This window comes from Eulemur rufifrons, chromosome 29 (genome assembly GCF_041146395.1).
Source record: "Eulemur rufifrons isolate Redbay chromosome 29, OSU_ERuf_1, whole genome shotgun sequence".
NCBI classification, from domain to species: Eukaryota; Metazoa; Chordata; class Mammalia; order Primates; family Lemuridae; genus Eulemur; species Eulemur rufifrons.
Window position 1 is genome coordinate 61261752 of NC_091011.1, and position 24769 is coordinate 61286520.

Consider the following 24769-nt stretch of genomic DNA (forward strand, 5'->3'; position numbering starts at 1 on the left):
GTGGATCGTTTGAGCTCAGGAATTTGAGACCAGCCTGAGCAAAAGCGAGACCCCGTCTCTACTAAAAAAATAGAAAGAAATTATATGGACAACTAAAAATATATATATAAAAAAATTAGCCGGGCATGGTGGCACATGCCTGTAGTCCCAGCTACTTGGGAGGCTGAGGCAGGAGGATTGCTTGAGCCCAGGAGTTTGAGGTTGCTGTGAGCTAGGCTGATACCATGGCACTCTAGCCCGGGCAACAGAGCAAGACTCTGTCTCGGAAAAAAAAATAAAAATAAATATATATACATATATATCTGTACACACACACACACACACACACACACACACACTGAAGATCACTTCCTGGTAGTATAATGGAGATTGACTCATTTCTTTCAACAGCTTCAGTGTACTCTTTTTTTTTTTTAATGTGCTCTAGTTTATTCAGTCATTCCCAATGGGTAGACATTTGAGTTGTTTCCAGTCTTTTGTTATTACAAATTGAAGTCAGTTTGTTAAGTAAAATGGCAAATGTGTATGTAAAATTTTGTCAGATATTGCTAAATTCCCTTCTATCTAGTAGGAGCTGTGCAATTTTGAATTGCAACCAGTAATGGATAAGCATTCCTGTTTTCCCAAGCCTTACAATAGTGTTTGACAGACATGGATTTTTGTCAGTTTAATTAGGTTAGAAAAGGTAATCTCGATGTAGTTACATTTTGTATTTCTCTTATTGTGAGTGAGGTTTTTCTATTTGGTTTTGTTTCACTTTATGATAGTTATTAGTTATTAGCCTTTTGCCAGATAATTTTTGATGGAGTAAATATCTGTTGATTAATTCAGTGAGAGTTGGTTAAAAACTGACCACTAGGAAGGCATATAATTGGAATATGTGCCAGTCAGTTAAGAGAGATCTGTTCATCATTCTGTGATAAATAGGATAATTTTGGTGATGCTTAGATAATTAGTTACATGTCCTGGTAAACATTAAGGCAAGTCTGTGAGTGAGTTTTAGACAATTTAAGCTAGATCCCTTATTTTCCCTTCTAAGAATAATCTGGTGTTATTTGGCCTCTAGACTAATAAATATATACAGTGAGAATGTTGGGGGGGGGTAAAAAAACCACTATGGATGATGTAGAGGCTGGGGGAGGTTAATGAAATATTTCACTTAATTGTTACATGTTCAGTGTTTATTATTTCAAAAGTGATGAATGGTAATAATGCAATAGATTGTAATTCAGTGTCATACATTTACTTTAAGAAATTTAGTTTGTCATTTTAACTACATTGTTAATTATAGTTTTTTCAGACTTTTTGCTGTAAATATTCGATTTGAAAAAAAGGTGTTTTTTAAGTTAAAAATTATTTTCTTTTTCTTTTGGAGACAAGATCTCACTGTGTCACCCAGGCTGGAGTGCAGTGGCACGATCATAGCTCACTGCAGCCTCAATCTCCTGGGTTGAGGCAGTTCTCCTGCTTCAGCCTCCCAGGTAGCTGGGACTACAGGCACACACCACCACACCTAGCTACTTTGTTTTTCATTTTTTGTAGAGACAGGGTCTTGCTAAGTTTTCCAGCCTGGTCTCAAACTCCTGGCCTTAAGCAATCCTCCCACGTTGGCCTCCCAAAGCGTTGGGATTATAGATGTGAGCCCACTGTGCCCGGCCAAAAATTATCATAGAGTTAAATGGAGTCACTACCTGGCATCTATTGCTACTACTAGATTATATCTAAACCATAAGGCAAAGGATGTTGGATATATTTTATACTAGGTTTTTCACTAAGAACATTAAAGAAATTATAAAATTTATCACATTTAAAATAGATCTTCAAATCTAAATTTATGAAAGTTTGATAAATAATCATGTTAATATTTTAATGTAGGAGTTTGGATAAAGAGAGGGCAGTGCTACTACAACGCCGGAAAAGGGAAAATATGTCAGGTGGGTAAAAAGGACCTATGCTAAATTAAAACTAGTCTGACAGAGAATAAGTGATCTGCATATTTTTAGTTAGATATAAACACCTTATTGATGAATGTTGATTGTATATGTAATTTGCAGTCTCTGGTATAGATTTTAAATCTTCTTTTTTATAGATTATACAATAAGTATATACTTAATTTGGGAAATATAGAAACTAGAGGAAAATAAATAGAAAATTTAAATTATCTATAATTTTTCTACACATAGGTAACCTATAGGTTTAAAGAAATAAAATATGTTTATTCTTTAGAAAGATGGTGATCTGCTAGTTTATCACATGGATAGTATTTCTTTCATTTTTAGGAATAGAGTTTTCTAAATTTTCTAAATTCTGATTATGTTCCACAATTTTCATTTTGGCTTAAAACCTTGATACCTGTACACCTGGTTTTGCATAATCATAATTTATTCAACCATTCCTCTTGATGTACATTTGAGTTATTTCTAGTATTTTATTGTTTTGTTTTTGTTATTAAAGGCAGTACCCTGAACAAAACCCTTTGGCATAAGTTTTTTGTACTTTGCTGTTTTATCTTTGACTAGATCCCTGGAAATGTGATGGCTGGGTCAAAGGGGTAAATACATATATTAATATGATTTTGCTAGCTATGGCTAAATTCCCCCTTTTTTGAATTTTCACTGGTAGTGTATGAAAGTGCTTGTTTCCCTAGTTACAACACCAGAGTATGTTGTCAGACTTTTGGAACCTTTCTAGTTTAATGTGTGAGAAATGATATTTATAGTTTACATTTAAATGTATCTTATTATGAATGAGGTGAGTGAAGAAGTGAAAAAATGTGTTCATTCTTCAGAAAGATAGAGATGGCAGTTTGTCGTGTGGAATGTTGTTTTATTTCATTGTTTGAAATAGAAGTATTACATGTGCAGTAATTTTTATTTTGCCTTTGAAGATGGTGATACCAGTGCAACTGAGAGTGGTGATGAGGTTCCTGTGGAATTATATACTGCATTTCAGCATACTCCAACATCGATTACTTTAACTGCTTCAAGAGTTTCCAAGGTTAATGATAAAAGAAGGAAAAAAAGTGGGGAGAAAGAACAAAACATTTCAAAATGTAAAAAAGTACGTTTTTGCTTGGTTTGAGTTGAGTAGATAGGATAATAGATAGCTGAGTTTTGTAGGAAAGACAGAAGTGAGAGTAATGGGTCGTAGTTAAAAAAAGTGGCAGGATATCTGGCAAAACTTTTTTTTTGTTAATTTTAAACAATGAAATACATTTTAAAATTTTAATGCATTTTAAAGATTGAAGCAAAATAGAGAAGAAACTTTGCAAACTGCTTTGAAATCTTTTAATAAGACTGTCATAGAAATGCAAAAGCTAAAATAGAAGAGATTGCTATTTTAGAAGACAGAAATAACAGTCCTAAACTTACAATAAATTATTCACAGGTAAAGAAGCAGTGATTGTTTATGGTTCTTCTCTGTTTGAATCATATTTAATCATTTTAACAAGGCTCCCTATTTGTTGAATTTCATACTACATAGATTTTGTTTTCACTTAAATTCTATGTGATGAATTGTCCCTAGGATCTGATGACAGAAAACTGTTTATAAGCTAACTTTTCATTAAATTTGTTATAATTGCTAATGAAGATTTTTGTCATTTAAGGTAAAAAAAAAAATACTTTCAATAATGGCAATAGTGCTATTTTGGAGTAAAATTATACCTAGATGTGAAATTAAGGCTTCAAAATAAAGCTTTTTTAGTCTTTGAGTAATTCCTCATGATATATTTGGTTATTTAAGTAGGCAGCATGTAGTTTAAAATACATTTTCATTTTCTAATTTCACCTCCCTGTTTAAACTTAACTATCTAGCAGTCATCACCTCTGTGTGTCCTTCTGCTTTTCTGTTACTTGTCTACTTGTATTTTATCCAATCTGGATAACTTACTGTTACTACATTGTACTTGGACTTTGTGGACATGTAATTTTTGCTTCTGCTCTTTCCTTCATCATTGGGAATATTCTCTTCTCCATCTTTATCTTTTAAAGTCCTACTGTATATTTTGAGGCCCATTTCAAGCACAGCTTCCTCCATGAAATTTGCTTCTTTCCTAACACGATCTTCTTTTTTTGCATCCCATCAAGGCACTTAACATTTAAACACATTTTGCTTTGTTATTTTCCTCATCTTTGGTAGATTGTAATTTACGCAAAAAGAGATTGTCTTCTGCATGCCTTTTACAATTTAGCAGCTCACATATAGATGTTGACTCACCTTTTTATCTACTGCTTTCAAATTATGATTTTATTTTTGATTGTTATGTAAAAGTTAACATGGAGACTTTATTCTTATATATTTCTGTTTTAGGTCATTTGGTTTCATTTAAATCTGTTTTTTGAATAAAGCATAGATTCTGCATTTTCTATGGCTGGAATGACTTTTGGGTATTTGAAAAGAATCAACCCTGTGTCTTTGTGTCATATTTATTTCAGAATATTGCTGTATATTTAAAAAGGAAGGGATTTTCTCTGGTATTAAGTTAATAATATTTGATAGGGCCTGGGCATGGAGGCTCTGGCCTGTAATCCGTGGACTTTAGGAGGCTGAGGCGGAAGAATTGCCCTAGGCCAGGAGTTTAAGACCAGTCTGAGCAACATAGCAAGACCCCATCTCTACAAATTTTTTTAAAAAAAATTAGTCAAGGATGGTGGCATGTGCCTATAGTCCTAGCTACTCTAGAGGCTGAGGCATGAGGATTGCTTGAGCCCAGGAGTTTGAGGTTGCAGTGAGCTATGATCATGCCACTGCAGTCTAGCCTGGGTGACAATGCAAGACTCTGTCTCTAATAAAGAATAGTAATAAAAAAATACTTGACAGGGATTAGAGGGGGGAAAAAAGAATCCAGGAAATCTTCGGGCATAAAAAATAGCTATTTCCACTGTTCTGTTAAATTTTTATTATTATTGAGGGCAATATGTAATATAAAAGATACAGCAAAAGGATACAAGTTTTGTTTTTATATTCAGCCTGCTACATGGCTAATTGTTTAAAATGTGAATGGAGTTAGCAATAAATATTCTGTGCACATGACAGTTTTTAAATATTCATAAAACTCTATTAAGGTATAGATGGTGCTTTAGCAATTCAAGACTTTGACATGATGAACATTATTAATAATGCAGAATAAAGTATTAAAAGACATGGATTATGTATTGTAACCCTACATATTAATTAGGACTTTTAAAGTAATATTTTCTGATTTTAATTGAAAAGAATTTTTTCAACTTTTAGTTCATAAAACCATCGTCAACAAATATTACTTATGAATGTTCTATTATTTTTCTTTCAGTGTTTCCTGTTTAAACCAAACTTGTATCTCCTTGACCATGCTTTAAATTTTTTTTCAGCAGCACAGCCATTACCCAGGCCCTGAAATCTATAAGTCATCTTTAGTCTTTGACATCCAGATTTATTCTCAAAAGCTCTATTGATATTTACTTTGAAATGTCTTTTGGATACTTTTTTTTTTTTTTTTTTTGAGACAGGGTCTCACTCTGTCGCCCAGACTAGAGTACAGTGGTACAGTCATAGCTCACTGCAGCCTCAAGCTCCTGGGCTCAGGTGATCTCCCTGCCTCAGCCTTCAGAGTAGCTGTGACTACAGGCGCGTATCTCCACGCCCCACTAATCTTTCTATTTTTTGTAGAGGCAGGGTCTTGCTCTTGCTCCAGCTGGTCTCCAACTCCTGGCCTCAAGTGATCCTCCCGTCTCGACCTAGGATTATAGACGTGAACTATCTCACTTGAGCTGATACATATTTTTCCCTTCTTATTGCTGTTGCAACCCTAGTCTAAGCCCGTACTACCTTACAGTAATACAGTAATATCTTCTTATCACCTTTGATTTCTTTTTATCCTCTTCCTTCTTCATTCCATTCTGCATTTGGTTATCAGATTTCCCATAAGTGTCATTCTTATATCTCTTCTCTGCTCAGAAATATTCTAGGGATTGTTTATTCATAGTGAAGAGCATACAGTATTTAAATCAGAATTATAAAATCTGACTTTTTAAATAAGGCTTCCATGACCTAATTTGATATTGTTTAGCAAACCTCTTATACTGCTTTTCAGTAGGTAAAAGTGATATATTAGTTTTTCCTTGAATTTGACATAATTCTTGTGCCTCTCTTCATAGTTTTTTGTACTAGGGGGATTATATTCCTTTTACTTGCCCATCTGTTTTACATAGTCCATCTAATTTTTTTCCCTCATGTTTTACATAAAGTTCCTTTGCCTCCTCTTAAAAAAAAAAAATCTTGCTCTCTTCTAATATTGTCTATGTACATATTTGGCACTTAAATATTGGATCTGTATTGCCAGCTTTAGGTTTTTGTTAGTCTCTCTGAATAGAGCGTTTACAGGGGGGATGAGAGGGAGAGGAATAAAGTCTTAAATACCTTTTTCAGGATCTTGCAGATTAGTGGACTCTCAGTACATACTTATTGAATAAATATAGCTGTTTACCACAGTTTTCATTTCTTAAGCCCCATTAAGGGTTCAAATATTATCTGGTAGTTCCTTAGAGAATTAAAGTAATAACATTTTAAACCCCCCCCCCCCCCGCCAAAACATGTCTCATTGCTTCAACAAAACTATAATATTTTAATACCTTCCCAGTTTTTATCATAAATATTTTTCCATGGTTGTAATATTGAACACATAGAATATTTGGAAATTTTTGTCTTGGCATCATATTATATACAGATTTTTATATTCTACATAGTCTGCATTCTGTTTATTTATTTTTTAAAGAGACTGGATCTCACTATGTTGCCCAGGCTGGAGTACAGTGGCTATTCATTGGCATGATCATAGCGCATTACAACTTTGAACTCCTGGGCTCAAGCGATCCTCCTGCCTCAGCCTCCTGAGTAGCTGGGACTGCAAGGTGTGCGCCACCACGCCTGGCTACATTCTATTTTTTAAATAATAGTATTCTAGTAGATACCTTTATTTATATAAATATATTCCTAATTTTGGCTTTATTGGTTTTTGCAAATATTATGACACCTCAGTAAAAAGCTGCAATGAACCAATTGATTATAAAATAATAATCTCCAGTTTTTTAAAAAAACTAACTCAAAATTCTATATTTCAGGCCTTTCGTGAAGGATCTAGGAAGTCATCAAGAGTTAAGGTAACTACATTGAATTTAAGATGTTGTTATCAACAGTCAGTTACTGAGGAACTTACTAAGTGGTTGCTCGTCCATATCTTAATGCTCTCTTCATGTGTGCCATTTCATTGCTTATTATCTTTACCAGAAGTGGGACCTTAGAGAATGCTAATTGGATTACTATAATACTCTTGTAATTTATTAACACTATTATAAATATTAATCAAAAAGTGGGTATATAAGCAGTTTCAAATGTAATTTAAAATTGATTTATCACTGCATTCTACATCTCCAGTACTACTGTGTATTACTATACTATACACATGAATGCAGAATCACATTTGGAACTTAAAAATTTGCTCTACTACATAGTTGGGATTCTAGGGAGTTAGTCAAGTCAGTTGTCATACTATAAAATCACCATGGAAGCACCATGTAAATACAAACTAGTTATGTGTACCTTGAATTAAGATATTTCCTTAATTTTTTAGATGCTAACATTGCTGAAAGAAGCAAGATTCCCCAACTTGGGGTCCCCCCAAAATATAGGTTTGTGTTGAGTCACAGAGCTCAGCTATACAGTAGTACAGTAGCTTTCTGGGTTAGGTAGTAAAAATAACGAATTTCTTTTCTTTTCTTTTCTTTTTTTTTTTTTTTTTTTTTTTTGAGACAAGAGTGTCACTGTGTTGCCCGGGCTAGAGTGTCGTGGTGTCAGCCTAGCTCACAGCAACCTCAAACTCCTGGGTTCAAGCAATGCTCCTGCCTCAGCCTCCCGAGTAGCTGGGACTACAGGCATGCGCCACCATGCCTGGCTAATTTCTCTATATGTATTTTTAGCTGCCCATATAATTTCTTTCTATTACTATTTTAGTAGAGATGGGGTCTCGCTCTTGCTCAGGCTGGTCTCAAACTCCTGAGCTCAAATGATCCTCCCGCCTCGGCCTCCCAGAGTGCTAGGATTACAGGCGTGAGCCACCACGCTCAGCCCGAATTTCTTAAATTGTCAAATATTAAATAAGATGTGGGGAGCATATTACAGTATATCTGTTGTTCCTGTAGTACAAAGCATAATAATTATTCATTGTGTCACATTTTTGGAAAATAGCAGTCCAGAGATTATTCTTGCCTAATTTTATAGTTCTTTCTCAAGACTGTTAATACTTGGTGTCACTTAGCATACTGCAAGTCCAAAGTTTCATAAAATGTTCTTTACATGTTAATGTTGACGATTTTATAACAGAACTTAGTATGTTAACTTAGACTTATGGAATTTGATCTGATGCAGAATAAAGAGGTCTGAAAAAGTTTTTCAGTAAGAACTGTTGATAACTCCAGCAGTCCTCCTTTCTTCTCAATATAGCTAATCACCTGCAGGCAAATTTACCCTGAAGGCAAAATGAGGAAGGAGCATCTTTTACTTAGCTAAAATACTTTAGTACATAAAGAAGTGATGAGGGATATAAAATTTTAAAAATTTCTTGTGTATCTTGAAAAATATCTTAACCAGAAGATATCTCTTTAAAATCGTTACTGCCCCAATAAGTAATTCTATAGTAATTTCATAAGGTTCAAGAAATATAGAAGAGCTGTATTAAAAATATACTAAGTCAACAGAGCAGTTTCTTGTGGGCCCCAAATAAGAAATGAAAATTTAAAAACTGAATAAGTTCCTTTAATAAAACAGAGGAAAACCATAATATGAAATAGTGCATCATATTTCTATAAAAATCTGTTCTTTATCAAATGGTCGTTGTAGAATATGCATATACATAAAGTATCAACCCTACCCCATTCAAATAGTCAAGCAACTTATTATAGTTTATACTCCATTATAGAAAGCAATAATACTTTTTGTTTTAAAGATTACTCATATGGAAAACGGACTGATGGTAAACTTTAGTATTGTATTATATGCATATGCATACTTATTACAGGATATATAAGGATCTTTGTGAAATCTATATGTGAAATTAAAATTTCAGTTAGGTTAGGTTGTACATATTAAGGAAGTAACTTGTTTTCTCATCAAGGTATTCAATATTATAGAAGGAAATTATAAACGGCATTTATCAATAAATTTGTTATGTGAACATTTAGTTATAGATCTTGGAATTGCACAAAGTTAAGATATCAAAGTATAGCATTGTTATAAAGCAAATATAAAAATTATATTAAAAGAAATTTATACTTCATATGCAGCATGTGTAGTTCACATAATTGCAAATTTATTCTTTCTAAATAGAACAGCTCTCACTTTGTTGCTCTTGAGTAGAGATATTGGCAGTCTCGAAAACCAGAAATTTCATATGCTATCTTTTTTTTATACTGTTAGCTGAAATTGATCCAATGATTTGAGTTCAGGCAGTCCCTGGGTTATGAATGACCTGACTTTATGGCATTCTGTACTTATGAATAGGCTCCCAAGGCTCCCCACAAGGATGATTTATAATTAATTAATTAATTACATTAATAATTTGGGAACTAGTTTCTTCTGTGCATGTAAACAAATATACATGGCATAAGCAGTTCGTTGGTGCAGCATCTTTGTGCTAGCAGCTGGTCTCATTGTATAGTCGCTTACGCACAGGATCACTTTTGTCTTAACTTTTTTATTTGATTTTGTGAGTCTTATGACTATACCTCCAAAGTGAAAGTCCACTGCAAGTCTAGATGAGCCTGCAATGAAAAGTTATTACACTGAAAATGAAAGTAGAAATAATTAAGAGTTGAGAGAAAGACCAGATACCATCATTCATTGGGAAAGCATTGGGCTTCAGTCACTCTACTGTTGGAACAATTATAAAGGATAGAGTGAGAATAATGGAACATGTGAAAGGCAGTGTTCCAATGAAAGCAACAGTTATTACTAAGCAGCATAGTAGATTAATTATTGAAATGGAAAGTTTATTAAGTTAGAAGGATGAAAATAAGTATAACATTCCTATTAGTCTAGCATTGATGCAACATGAGTATTAACCTTTAATATTCTTTTTTGAAATTTCTATTATCTCCTATCTAACTTTTTTGTATGACTTTGTTTTTATGTTCCATTTGAATTAAAAGAACACAATAGTTTTTGTAACTTATTAGAGGAGCGTTATTACTACTACAGTATTACACTATATTATTACTACTACAAATGAGCCATTATAGTGTTGTTATTATTATTGAGATATATGGCTGTTCATCAGGGATCCGAGTTAGCTACAAATCTTACCTAAAGACATTTTCAGGAACATCTCATCTGTAAGCTGGGGATTACCTGTATTTGCAGTTTTATCGATATCCTCCGTTTGGCTACAGTAATGACAGTGAAGCTTGAATTTCTGCTATTCCAGCATAACTCACCTTCCTTCAGTTTTCCAACTCATATATGTTTGGCATGCAGTATAAAAATGTACTGTGCTGCTTATGTATGGTCTTCTTTTCACTTGAACCAACTCAGAAAGCCAAGCATTATTTCTGGTTTATATTACATTCTTTTATATAGAGTGACATTAATTTTTTATGTTGAGTGTGTATAAGTACTTAAGTCCAGATATTAATGCTGAGTTTGCTATGATTTTAGGGTTCAGCTCCAGAGATTGATCCTTCATCTGATGGTTCAAATTTTGGATGGGAGACAAAAATCAAAGCATGGATGGATCGCTATGAAGAGGCAAATAATAACCAGTATAGTGAGGGTGTTCAGAGGGAGGCACAAAGAATAGCTCTGAGATTAGGCAATGGAAATGACAAAAAAGACATGAATAAATCAGATTTGAATACCAACAGTTTGCTCTTCAAACCTCCTGTAGAGGTAAATATATCATTTGTCAAAAAATTGTAAAACAAAACTTTTTTTTTTACTGTGTGTGTATAATTAGACTGAAGGCAACCAGGTTTAATTAATCTCAACATTTACTCTGATTTTAGAGCCACATACAAAAGAATAAGAAGATTCTGAAATCTGCAAAAGATTTGCCTCCTGATGCACTCATCATTGAATATAGAGGGAAGTTTATGCTGCGAGAACAGTTTGAAGCAAATGGATATTTCTTTAAAAGGTACATTCCTTTATTTTCCCATGTTCATTTTCTATAGGTAAATACTGAATTTTTGGCTATTTTATCCAGATGCTTTGATTGTATGTACTTTGTTTTCCTGTGTGATCATTTCAGTAGTTAAAACTGTAATGTGGTTGAACAGTGACTAATAACTTTTGAACTGTGATAAACTACAAAATCATTAAAAAATGCAAAGATATATTCCTCTGTCTCTTGCCTATGTCTGTCTTGCTGAAAATCCTAAAACAATCTACTTAAAAGATAAACCAGCAGGCCAGGCGCAGTGGCTCACGCCTGTAATCCTAGCATTCTGGGAGGCCAAGGCGGGAGGATCGCTTGAGGTCAGGAATTCGAGACCAGCCTGAGCAAAAGCGATACCCCGTCTCTGCTAAAAAATAGAAAGACAGTAACTGGACAACTAAAATTATATAGAAAAAATTAGCCAGGCATGGTGGTGCATGCCTGTAGTCCCAGCTGCTCGGGAGGCTGAGGCAGGAGGATTGCTGGAGCCCAGGAGTTGGAGGTTGCTGTGAGCTAGGCTGACGCCACAGCACTCTAGCCTGGGCAACAGAGTGAGACTGTGTCTCAAAAAAAACAAAAAAAAACAAACAAAAAGAAAGATAAACCGGCAACCACTTATACAACCACTTATAGGTTGTATAAGGATATCAGTCAGGAACTCTGATTACCTGAGATTACAAGGAACCTTTCCATCCAGGACCTGTGCATAATAGCTAGAACCTGAAAAGACCATGGTGATCATAGGCAGAACCTCTTCCTCAGTTTTTTTTTCTTTTTTCTTTTTTTTTTTTTGAGATAGAGTCTGGCTCTGTCACCTAGGCTAGAGTGCAGTGGTGCAATCATAGCTCACTGTAACCTCATACTCCTGGGCTCAAACGGTCTTTCTGCATCAGCATCCCAAGTAGCTAGGACTACTGGTGCACGCCACCACGCCTGGCTAATTTTTTTAGATAGATAGATACATAGAAGAGATAGGGTCTCACTATGTTGCCCAGGCATCTTGAACTCCTGGCCTCAAGTGATTGTCCCATCTCAGCCTCCCAAAGTGCTGCATGTAGAGGCGTAAGCCACCATGCCCAGCCAACTTGTTCCTCTTTATTAGACAGTGTTAGATTTGGTACTATGTTTTGCCACCACTTTTAATTCCCACTTTGTTGGTATTGGAATGGTCTTGGAGATCTCTTCCTTCTATGGCTTGGGATTTTTATGTGGTATTGATATGATCCTCTGATAGCCATTGCTTCCCTATAGTCTAGAAGTATGTTCATATCTCTAGGGGGATGACATTACCAGTCTGTGTCCTACAGTTACCAAAACCATTTCTTTTTGTTTATAGCTTGAGTTTTTTCTTAAATATGAAAGATACATAAGAATTTTTCTCTATTGTAATAGATTTGATCCAAAATAAGTATAACTCACTTTTAAATGCACCAGGAAGGAAATATGGATTTTAAAGGAATTGATTTATGACCCCATAAAAGCAGTAGTCACTCTCTTATCATCTTTCTTTGTAAATTTGAATTTCTGCCTTCAGTTAACTGCCTTTGATTTAGGTGAGGCTATAGAGGCAGGTAAACATCTCATTAAGCATAAACTAGCATAACTGGAGTTAGATTGCCTACATTCAAATCTCGACTTCACTACTTTGTGTCTTTTAGAAGTTTCTGACACTATGTGTGGTTTTTTTTTTTTGTAGGATAACATTTTTTTTTTTTTTTTTTTTTTTTAATTTCAGCTCATTATGGGGGTACAAAAGTTCAGGTTATATATATTGCCCATGCCTCCCCATCCCCCCGAGTTGTTTTTAAGTTTCTTCATCAGTTTGCTTATGAAGAGTAACAGATTATTATACAAAAATGTTAATAAGTTATAATGTTTCTTTGTAGACCATACCCTTTTGTTTTATTCTACTCTAAATTTCATGGGCTGGAAATGTGTGTTGATGCAAGGACTTTTGGGAATGAGGCTCGATTCATCAGGCGTTCTTGTACACCCAATGCAGAGGTAAAGTTACAGAAAGCTTTTGGGGAGGTGAGACATGGGGATGTGTACAGTCTGAGTATTAAGCACAAAAGTCTGGTAGCCTAAAACACTTTTCAACTGCTGATACATTTTGTACTACCCAACATCTTTCTGTTGTGAAAATTCAGGTGATACTTGGCTGTGAAGTCCTAAAAACTACTTTGCACATTGAAGAAATTGGTGCTGTTCTTTGTAAAAGGAAATATTGGGCTGCTTTTTGTTTATCCTGGAAGCTTTATTTATCATTCAAATATATGCTATGATTTGATTAAGTTAGATCTGCAGTTCCCGGCCTTTTTGGCACCAGGGACCAGTTTCATGGAACACAATTTTTCCACAGACTGCGGGGAGAAGGGAAGCAGAGCTCAGGTGGTGATGCGAGCAATGGGGATGAGGCTTCACTTGCCTGCTGCTCATCTCCTGCTCTGCGGCTGGGTTCCTAAGTTTCATGAGAGACAATTTTTCCATGAAGTTTGGGGAGGGAGGGAGTTGAAGCTCAGGCAAGTGATGTGAGTGATGAGGAGCTGCTCAGCCCGGTTCCTAGCAGGCCACAGACTGGTTCCAGTCCACGGCCCGGGGGTTGGGACTGCATAGTTAGATTACAAAGCTAAAATCTAATGGAAATTTTATGTGTGCCACTTGAAAAATTTTTATAAAATTATATTTTAGTGTGGAATGTAAAGTAATGTTGGTTTTGCTTTTTACATGCCAATATAAACATTTTCAATTTTATAACTATATAATATTGCAGTTAAGAATATAGGTTCAGAACCAGATTTAGGAGATTCATGCCTTCTCTATGACTTAGTAGCTTTGTAATCTTATCTGCACCTCAGTTTTATCTCTAAAAAAGTGGTATGAGGACTAAAGGAGTTAATGCACATAAAATATCTAGAACATTGTCTGTCATGGAAAAGTACAGTGTTGACTGTACCATTACTGCATTCATTAAACTAAGATGCCATCACTTGTAAGACTACCGATTTTAGAGATGCCAAAAGGCAAAAAATTAGAATTGATGAAGTAAAATATTTTATTTTTTTGGATGCCACACAGCAAGCTATAGGGTTGGGGGATTTGACAGTGGGCAGCAACACACGTTTGAGAAATCTTCCCAGTTGATAACAACTGATTTATAGTGATAAGTCTTATAATTAATGGCATATTTTCCAGTTTGTGTTTGTGAAATACATTGAATAGTTTTCAGAATTGTAGGATAAGATCCTTATAAAGGTAGGAAGTAATTTATAGAAATGTAAAATTATTCTTTTAACTTACAGGTGAGGCATGAAATTGAAGATGGAACTATACATCTGTACATTTATTCTATACAAAGTATTCCAAAAGGAACTGAAATTACTATTGCCTTTGATTTTGACTATGGGAATTGGTAAGTTCAAGTCTATAAATATGTCATCTTTTGCTTCAAAATAGTTTCTTAATGGCCTTATAATAATTTAGGTATTATTACTTTTATAGCTTTTTATTTTTATCATGAGGCAGTTAAAACTACTTAAAAATAAGCATTTTGGTATCAGCCTCCATTATATCATTGCTGCTTATTTTCTAAATTTTCACTAATTATTATAATGTAAATGTTCATAGTAATTATAGTTAATAATCTTAATTCAGCCGTACAACACTGACCTTGTTTATGTAAGAATTTTTTTCTTCTTTTTCTTGTATATTTAGGTGATATAATTTTAGTCATATATGGTTAATCAATATGAATGATTTCTCTTTTGCCCCTCAAAACAAGAGATTGTCAAATTTTCTTTACAGTATAAATTGAAAGGGTTTGTTGGAGATCTTGCAAAGAAACTCTGAGAACTACTGTTCCCAAACACTAGGAAAAAACAAACGTTAATTCTGAGTACAGTAGACCTTGAACAACACAGAGGTTAAGGGGTGCCAACCCCTTGTGCAATCAAAAATCCATGTATAACTTTTGGCTCCCCAAAAGCTTAACTAACAGCCTGTTGTTGATTGGAAGCCCTAATAACATAAACAGTCGAGTAATACATATTTTGTATGTTATATGTATTGTTTACTGTTTTCTTACAATAACATAAGGTAGAGAAAAGAAAATATTATTCAGAAAACCACAAAGGGGGTTGGATATGGTGGCTCACACCTGTAATCCTAGGACGTTGGAAGGCCGAGGCAGGAGGAGTGCTTGAGGCCAGGAGTTTTGAGAACAGCATGGGCAACATAGTGAGATCTTATCTCTACAAAAAAATAAAATTAGCCAGGCGTGGTGGCATGTGCCTGTAGTCCCAGCTCTAGGGAGACTGAGTCAGGAGGATCACTCAAGCCCAGGAGTTTGAGGTTGCTGTGAGCTAGGTTGACGCCATGGCACTCTAGCCCGGGCAACAGAGTTAATACTCTGTCTCAAAAAAAAAAAAAAAAAAGAAAACCATAAGGAAGGGAAAGTATATTTACTATTGGTTAAGTGGAAGTGGATCATTAAAAAGGTCTTCATCCTTGTCTTCACGTTGAGTAGGCTGAGGAGAAAGAGGATGGGTTGGTCTTGGTGTCTCAGGGGTGGCAGAAGTGGAAGAGGTGGAGGAGGTAGAAGGGGAGGCAGGAGAGGCAGGCACACTTGGTGTAACTTTATGGAAACACGCCATAATTTCTGTTTGGCTTTTTTGCTTTTTCATTTCTCTGAAAATGTTTTTATACAGTACTAATCCTTTTTCTACTGTTTGCTTTTAGTTTCAGTGTCCATGTCGTCACAGAAGGGTCCATGTCATAAAAGAAGGCAAAAGCACTCATGAATAATTGGAACCCTTCTGCCAGATTGTCTAATGTCAATTTGTTTTCTGGCACTGCTTTTTCTACATCTTCTTCCTCGTCATCTAGCACTGGTTCAGAAACACTAATTTCCATCAAGTCACCTTCTGTAAATTCTTCTAGTGTGATGTCTATTAGGTCTTGAATTTCTCCAAGATCTACATTTTGAAACCCTTCAACCCCCACCTATCCACAATCTCTTTCATGATTTCCTTGATTGGCTCTTTCGTAAATCCTATGAAGTCATGCACAACGTCTGGACATGGTTTTCTCCAGCACAAATTCAGTGTTTCGGGCTTGATTGCTTTTACAGCTTTTTCTGTAACAGTGATGGCATTTTCAATGGTGTAATCCTTCCAGACTTTCATGATGTTCTTTTGGAGTTCTTTTCCATAACATTGACAATCCTTTCCATAAAGTACCACATGTAATGAGCCTCAAAGGTCCTCAAAACCCCCAATCTAGAGGCTGAATTAGAGATGTTGTGTTTGGGAGCAAGTAGGCCACTTCAGTTGCTTTGGTGTTGAACTCACGAGGTTCTGGGTGGCCAGGGGTGTTGTCCAATATCAAAAGAATTTTAAAAGGCAGTCCCTTATTGGGAAGGTAGTTAACTTCAGTGACAAAGCATCAATGGAACCAATCCAGAAAAACAGTTTTTGTTTTCCAGGCCTTGTTTACAACCAAAAAACTGACAGCTGATGTTTATCCCTTCAAGACTCAACAGTTAGCAGCTTTATAGATGAGGGTAATCCTGATCATAAACCCGACTGCATTTGCACAAAACAGTAGACTTAGCCTATCCCTTCCTGCCTTAAATTCTGGTGCTTGCTTCTCTTCCTTACTAATAAATGTCCTTTGCGGATTTTTCTTTTTTTTTTTGCAAAATAGAGCAATTTTATTTGCATTAAAAACCTGTTCAGGCAGATACCCTTTCTCCTTAATGATTTTCTTAATGATACCTGAGAACGCATTTGCTGCCTCTTGGTCAGCAGGAGCTGCTTCTCCTGTTAACATTTTTTTAAGCCAAACCCTTTCTAAAATTATCAAACCATCCTTTGCTGGCATTAAATTCCCCACCTTTAAATCCTTCACCTTCCTTTTGCTTTGTCATTTAATGACTTCACCTTTTCTCAAATCATATTATATAATGATTTTTTTTTTTTTTTTTTGAGACAGAGTCTCACCCTGTTGCCGGGACTACAGTGCCGTGGCGTCAGCCTAGCTCACAGCAACCTCAAACTTCTGGGTTCAAGCAATCCTTCTGCCTCAGCCTCCCGGGTAGCTAGGACTACAGGCATGTGCCACCATGCCCAGCTAATTTTTTTCTGAATATATGTTTAGCTGTCCAGATCATTTCTTTCTATTTTTAGTAGAGATGGGGGTCTCGCCCTTGCTCAGGCTGGTCTTGAACTCCTGACCTTGAGTGATCCTCCCACCTCAGCCTCCCAGAGTGCTAGGATTACAGGCATGAGCCACCACACCCAGCCTTAGAGTATATAGATACACCTTTCTTACATCGCAATCTCGCACCCACTTAAAAGCTGAATTTTCAATACAAGATGAACAGGTATTTTGCAAAATGTAAGGTTTTCACACCTGTTGGTATAGTTGCAGTGAGAGCTCCAAAGCTTTCCTTTTCTTTTTTCACATGGTACATATGCTGGATTCATTTATCTTGAGATGACAGGCAACCACAGCTGTACCTCAATCTGTGCTACCTATCAAGCAATTCAAGTTTTTCTTACAGTGTCATGACTTTTCTCTGCTTCCTAGGAGCACTTCCAGCATCACTACCGGCACTTATGGGTCCCACAGTGTTACTCAAAGTTTACTATATTGTACTAAACACGATGTAAAATGTGTGAGAACCATGAGAGATCACTCTTTACTGTGATATGCAATTTACTGGAGAGACGAACTGCTCATAGGGAGATGATTAGTGCCACATGGCGTTTTAAGCGGAGTGCCACAATAGCAACAGGAGGTGGCTACAAAATTATTACAGTAATGTATTATGTACTGTAGTTAATTGTATGCAGTTATGATTTAATACTGCATCTTTATGTTTGTTGACATTTCTCTTGACTGAATGGCACCATGTATGGTCTGTTTGTATAAGTTTTGATAAATTTTAACTTTTTTGATTTTTTAATTTTTTTTGAGACAGAGTCTTGCTTTGTTGCCTGGGCTAGAGTGAGTGCCGTGGCGTCAGCCTAGCTCACAGCAACCTCAAACTCCTGGGCTTAAGCGATCCTACTGCCTCAGCCTCCCCAGTAGCTGGGACTACAGGCATGCGCCACCATGCCCGGCTAATTTTTTTCTATATATATTTTAGTTGGCCAGATAATTTCTTTCTATTTTTAGTAGAGACGGGGTCTCGCTCTTGCTCAGGCTGGTCTCGAACTCCTCACCTTGAGCGATCCACTCACCTCAGCCTCCCAGAGTGCTAGGATTACAGGCGTGAGCCACCACGCCCAGCCTAATTTTAACTTTTTATAATAGATTTGTGTATATTTTATGGTAGTAAATGATAAAAAGACTAGTATCTACATATATTTTATGCATTCATGACACACTTTTTCTTAATTTTTTCAATATTTCTAGGCTGTGTGGTACATCTATTTTTCAAATTGTTGAAAATCTCCAAAAAATTTTCTAACATATTTATTGAAAAAAATCCACATAAAAGTGGACCTGTGTAGGCAAAACCTGTGTTGTTCAAGGGTAAATTATATTTTGTTTAAATTTTTAAAAATTTAAAGATGTAAATAATACAGATACCATGTACTCACTTCCCAAATTAGAAATAAAACATTCTTCATTGAAGGTCCCTTGTGTTTAGCAGTCAGATTGCATCTCCCCTTCTGTCTTGAATGTGTTGTGTTTCTTTAACATCCTATTTTGTTTGTATATGTTGACAAATAATATCTAGAATTTTATATATTTTTAAACCTTATATAAATTGTAATCTATTGCATTCTTATGCATTCATCTTTTCTCATTTATTACATGAAATTAAGCTACATTGTTATGTGTAGTTCTAGTTCATTTGCTGATGGCATTTATCTGTTCCACTGCTGATGAATCTTTACATTTATTTAAAAAAATGTTCCTATGGTTTTTCAACATCTGTGCATGTGTACATGTTTTCTCCATGGTTGGGACGTAGGAGTGGAATTGCTGGATTGTAGAATGGGTACAGCCTCAGTTTTTACTAGATGTGCGTGAATTACTCTCCAAAGAGGCGTGTACCAGTTTACATTCCCAAGTGATTTAGTTCCTTGCTATACATCTTTACTGTAAAACTTTAAAAATTGATGCTAATTCATGTGGAATGGTGGATTTTTTATATTTTTATTTACCATTTTCCTTGATTATTTATGGGCCCAATGATCTTTTTTATATATTGTCATTTGGATTTCCTCTCTTGTGAATCGCCTGATACTATTATCTGTCCGTGTTTTTGCTGGGTAGTATTTTTCGTAGATTTTTTTTTTTTTTTTTTTTTGTTCTTTAATATTTTCTAGACTTTGGGGTTATACCAATTTTAATTCATTTTCTCCTATTTTGTATTTTGAATCTTTGTGTGGTATCTTTTTTAAATGTAGTGTTCTAAATGTCCATTATGTTTCTCTCAATGAAATCCCTCTTCACCCCTACTGAATTGCTAGAGTCAGATTTACCATAACTTTTCCTTTTTCAGCCCTTTCTTCTCAAGAAGATGGAAAATTTATCATAATGTATTTTTGCTCATTGCTTTAAAAGATCATAGAGGTTAAGAATTTTAAGCTTTTTATAATTTGGTTTCAAATGCTAGCTTGATCACTTACTATGTAACTTTAGATCAATTTCTTCATCTCTTTATGCCACGTTACCTCAAATATAATATAGGAATGATAATAATACTCACCTAAAGTGCTTAATAAATATAAGCTGTTGCCATCATTTTTATTTGTAGTTCTTTTGGCCTAAAAAAAAGAGAACATTAGAAAGTTTCAAGCTAGTGTCTATTAATACCTAATTTGGGAGGTGGAACCAGTTCTCCCCCTTATTGACAGAATTAGGCAGCTGGACTTTCATCTTTCTAGCAGTGTTAAAAGTGAATGAGTTGGGAGTATTAGAAATTTTAAAAGTTACTTGTTCTTGATCTTTAACTCAGGTTTGGGCATTTAGCCTGCATCGTGGAGATGGTATTAAATCTTAGCAGTGGTGGTAGAGATAGAGGGCAGAGAGTTGAAAAATACTAAAACAAAAAGTCTGTGGGCTTTAGAGTTGTTCAGGCCTGTATCTAAATGCCATCTCTACCATTTATTAACTGTGTGACTTTGGACAAGACAATGACCCTCCTTGAGCTTTAATTTCATCTGTAAGATGGGAGTAATAATTATTACTGTGAAGAAGGGAGTACAATTATTTTTCAAGCTTCCACTTGAAAGGGGGAACGCTTAAGAGGAGCAAAAAGAAACAATTTTTTTCAAAGTAGCTTTTTACAGAAACCTGATTATTGAAATAATTCCTTGTATAAGACAAATTAGTTAAGATTTGGTATTTGTTATACCTAGCATTTTTTATTTAGGTCAAATTTCAGGTCAGTATTTTCTAATACTCTGGGACTATTGAAGTAATTATGGTTTTTGCTGTAATGTTACTTTGTGTAAATCCACACTATCATTTTACTTTAAAAGACTCAAAGTTTTAATTTACTGGTTTTTTTCTTCTTTCTGTGACATAGGTTGAATATCTCTAATCTGAAAATCTGAAATCCAAATGCTTCAAAATTAACAAACTTTTTGAGCACTGATAACGATGCCACAAGTAGAAAATTCATGTGACAGGTCACAGTCAAAACTTTGTTTCATGCACAAAATTATTAAAAATATTGCATAAAAATTACTTTCAGGCTATGTGTCTAAGGTGTATATGAAACATATATAAATTTTGTGTTTAGACTTTGGTTTTATGCCCCAAATATCTCATTATGTGTATACACATATTCCCAAATCCACAAAAATCCAAACATTTCTAATCTGAAGCATTTCAGATAATCTGTACTTACGATTGAAGGCCCAATATCTGGTCAGAAATAAACATCTAATTATTACATTGTTTTTGTGAGAAAAGAAAATTATTTATGATAGTTACCAGGAATGCCAATTAGTGAAAAGTATGTATTGTTTGCAATTAATAGTTGTATATAATTCTGTGGAGTTGTAGCTTTAAATCGATTAGAAATTTTCCAGTTTTGTTTTATATCTTGAATAAATATTTAACTGGTTTTCTTTTCAGTAAATACAAGGTGGATTGTGCATGCCTCAAAGAAAATCCAGAATGTCCTGTTCTCAAACGTAGTTCTGAATCCACGGAAAACATAAATAGTGGTTATGAGACCAGAAGGAAAAAAGGAAAAAAAGACAAAGATATTTCAAAAGAAAAAGATACACAAAATCAAAATATTACTTTGGATTGTGAAGGAACAACCAACAAAATAAAGAGCCCAGAAACTAAACAGAGAAAGCTTTCTCCATTGAGACTATCAGTATCAAATAATCAGGTACTGAACTCTACTGATTCTTGATGAAATTAAAGGAAAATAATTTCATATTTTAACCTCTTTTTTGTTTTATTCATAGTTGTTTAAAATATCTTAAGTCCATTCTGTTAATGAAGTATTTATAGGTATAAAATGTAGATTCTGCTACAATTTGTATAATATTTGTTGAATTATTAAGAAACAACTCAGCCAACAAATTCTTGCGGAATTGAAGACAAGATTTTCCTAAGACTAAGTAACTTAAAAAAAATCTTCCAAGTGGCATTTCCTGATGTTTATAATAAATGTTCTTATTTAAAGTCTTAAGACATATAATTTCCTTTCCTTAAATATTTGGACACCAGGCAGGTGTGATGGCACATGCCTGTTGTCCCAGCTACTCAGGAGGCTGAGGCAGGCAGGAGGATTGCTTGAGCTCAGGAGTTTGAAGCTGCATTGAGCTATGATGATGCCACTGCACTCAAGTCTGGATGACAGAGTGAGATCCTGTCTTTAAAAAATAAAAGTAAAAAATGAAAAAAAAATATAAACACAGGTAATCTTATTTCTACAAGGCTGTCATGATCAATAGCAAATAAGATTTTTGAGAGAAAACTCACTACAAACACATACGGTAATTTTGGCCTATACTGCTCTACTAAGAAATATGTCCTCTAAACAAAACGAAGTTAGAAAGGGACCTTTAAATATGAGGATTAAGTAAGGGTTTGCTCATTTTTAGGGCCCTATCTTCTAGTAATAATTTCCCTTTTCAACTGAACAAAATTTTATTGAACACTTCATATTTCCAGGTGTTGTGAAATAATTATATGTTTATGTTTCAAGAAGAATATAAACATAAGTCCATGCTGCCTACCATATTTGACCTTGTAGACTCTTTATTGATGAGAACTTGAAAAAGCAAAATTATTCAACTGTATGATTTTGAAAAGTTTTTTGAATTAGGAAGCCAGTTTTCAATTTCCTAAATGAATTTAAGTAGACTTGCAATTTTTATGTGTTGAATTGGTTGTGGTTGAAAGATTTTTAAACAGTTTGACGTCCCTAATTTAAGGATGGAGTAGTGGTTTCTATAACGTCACTTCCATCTTTCAGGAACCAGATTTTATTGATGATATAGAAGAAAAAACTCCTATTAGTAATGAAGTAGAAATGGAATCAGAGGAGCAGATTGCAGAAAGGAAAAGGAAGATGGTAAGTTGGGAAGCCAGTAGCGGCTTTACGCTGTCACTTGGGCTTAGTGACAGTTGCTCTTCCCGTAGAAATATAGTTGCTCCCTTTATGTGGGCTTTTACTCTGTTCTTTGTTTGAAGTTAGTAAATTTTCGGCCCATGATATGCCATTTAGCATTTTTGTTTGGCTTTGTCATTACCATTTAAATAAATTCCACTAATCTTTTGTATTTTTATTGGGTATTCATTAGAGATTTAAGCATGTATGACATTCAAGAAATATTTTATGAACGTTTTTGAAGCTGGAAACTAATAAATTTTAATGCCACAATTCCTGTTCAAAATGTCTTTCATTAGCTAAATGTATCTTTTCTTTTCATGATGTGATGTAGAAAAAAATGGAATTTAAACCTTAAAATAGCACCAAATACATGGGCTTATGCAAAAAAAAAAAAAAAAAAACCTGTTTGGTAGGTACTATTTCTGTATTCTCATACTGCTGTCATACAATAAGGATTTCATTAAAATAAGTTTAGGATTTATATTCCTTGTACTACATATTTGCAGATGAGTTAGTATAAAAACTAGGACAAGATATTTTCTCACAAACTGATGGTAACTTAGCATTTGATAAAAATGTTTAGTCCACTTAAAGTATCACGGGTGTACTTTGAGTGCCCTAAGATTTGAAAGTGACTGTACAAACCAGTTGATAATCTTATTATAGGTTCTCCCGTCCCCCTTTTCTTTATATACTCCCTTGTTTCCTGTTTTGGGGGTTTTCACGCTGTATTCCGTGGAATCTCAAGTGTCACATATTTAGGGGTAGGATCAAGGATTAAGTTTGGTCATCTTAAGTCTACTTAATGTGAGTCTGTTTTATCACCTTGATGGTTATCTTTCTAATGTTGATGTTCAAAGTTGTGAAAGCAATGTAGAACTCTTTCATAGCCTTAGGATTTCAGAAACACTGGTCTATTGAGACAGGGTGGTGTTAGAAGAAAAACAAATTCAGGAGAAAATATCGGAGAAGGTTGGTTATAAAGAAGGAGTTCCTGGCCGGGCGCGGTGGCTCACGCCTGTAATCCTAGCACTCTGGGAGGCCGAGGCGGGTGGATCGCTTGAGGTCAGGAGTTCGAGACCAGCCTGAGCAAGAGCGAGACCCCGTCTCTACTAAAAATAGAAAGAAAATTATATGGACAACTAAAATATATATAAAAAAAATTAGCCGGGCATGGTGGCGCATCCCTGTAGTCCCAGCTACTCGAGAGGCTGAGGCAGGAGGATTGCTTGAGCCCAGGAGTTGGAGGTTGCTGTGAGCTAGGCTGACACCATGGCACTCACTCTAGCCCGGGCAACAAAGTGAGACTCTGTCTCAAAAAAAAAAAAAAAGAAGGAGTTCCTGTACCTCAGGGAATTATCTTGAACCTATTTCAAGATTCAAGCATATCTAAATTATTTGTACCTACGCAAATTACTTATGGTCCTTCTTGACTATTGATTTTTAGTATTGTTCTGTTCAATCCTCAGTTGCCCCAGCCCTTTATTTGTACTAAACCTGCAGGAAGTTTTAGGAAACCGATTTAGATTCGTCACTGGTTTCTTAATGGGGCATATGTCTGGTGGGAGAAACCTCTTTTACAACTGGCTTTACAAGCTATAGCAGCCATTCTGAAAAAGAAACACTGGAGGTTTGTTCTGTTACCATACAATAATTTTATTCAGATATGAACACTCTATTTAAAAGTTTTTATGACAGTGGGGCTACTTTTAAAATGTAAAGTCAGTGGAACTTAGAACATCCTCATTTCCAGATTTTAAAACATCAGATAACTGTTGATGGTATGCCTGGTAGAACTTAGAAAATATATATGTATATTGGCTTACTTGGAATCCATTTTTGGTGCCAATATTGCCTATTCATATGCTATAGTAAAATAGAATAGTTCTAAGTTTTTATATTCATTTTAGCATATTCTAATATCTGCAACTAAGGTGGCTATGAAGCTAGGTATTTTTCATGGGAATAAAATGTGCAAAACTTGA

The 24769-nt window shown here is 35.0% G+C and overlaps 1 protein-coding gene across 5 annotated transcripts in view; it reads left to right on the forward strand.

Moving 5' to 3' along the window:
• KMT2E (lysine methyltransferase 2E (inactive)) overlaps positions 1–24769 on the forward strand; it is a 98445-nt gene that overhangs the window by 53733 nt on the left and 19943 nt on the right. For all 5 annotated transcript variants that reach the window (XM_069462677.1, XM_069462680.1, XM_069462679.1 and 2 more), the window contains 9 exons: positions 1876–1934; positions 2888–3060; positions 7101–7139; positions 10687–10917; positions 11034–11164; positions 13072–13189; positions 14488–14597; positions 21287–21551; positions 22647–22745. In XM_069462677.1, coding sequence (XP_069318778.1) covers positions 1876–1934; positions 2888–3060; positions 7101–7139; positions 10687–10917; positions 11034–11164; positions 13072–13189; positions 14488–14597; positions 21287–21551; positions 22647–22745 — 1225 coding nt within the window. The remainder of the gene's footprint in view (positions 1–1875; positions 1935–2887; positions 3061–7100; positions 7140–10686; positions 10918–11033; positions 11165–13071; positions 13190–14487; positions 14598–21286; positions 21552–22646; positions 22746–24769) is intronic.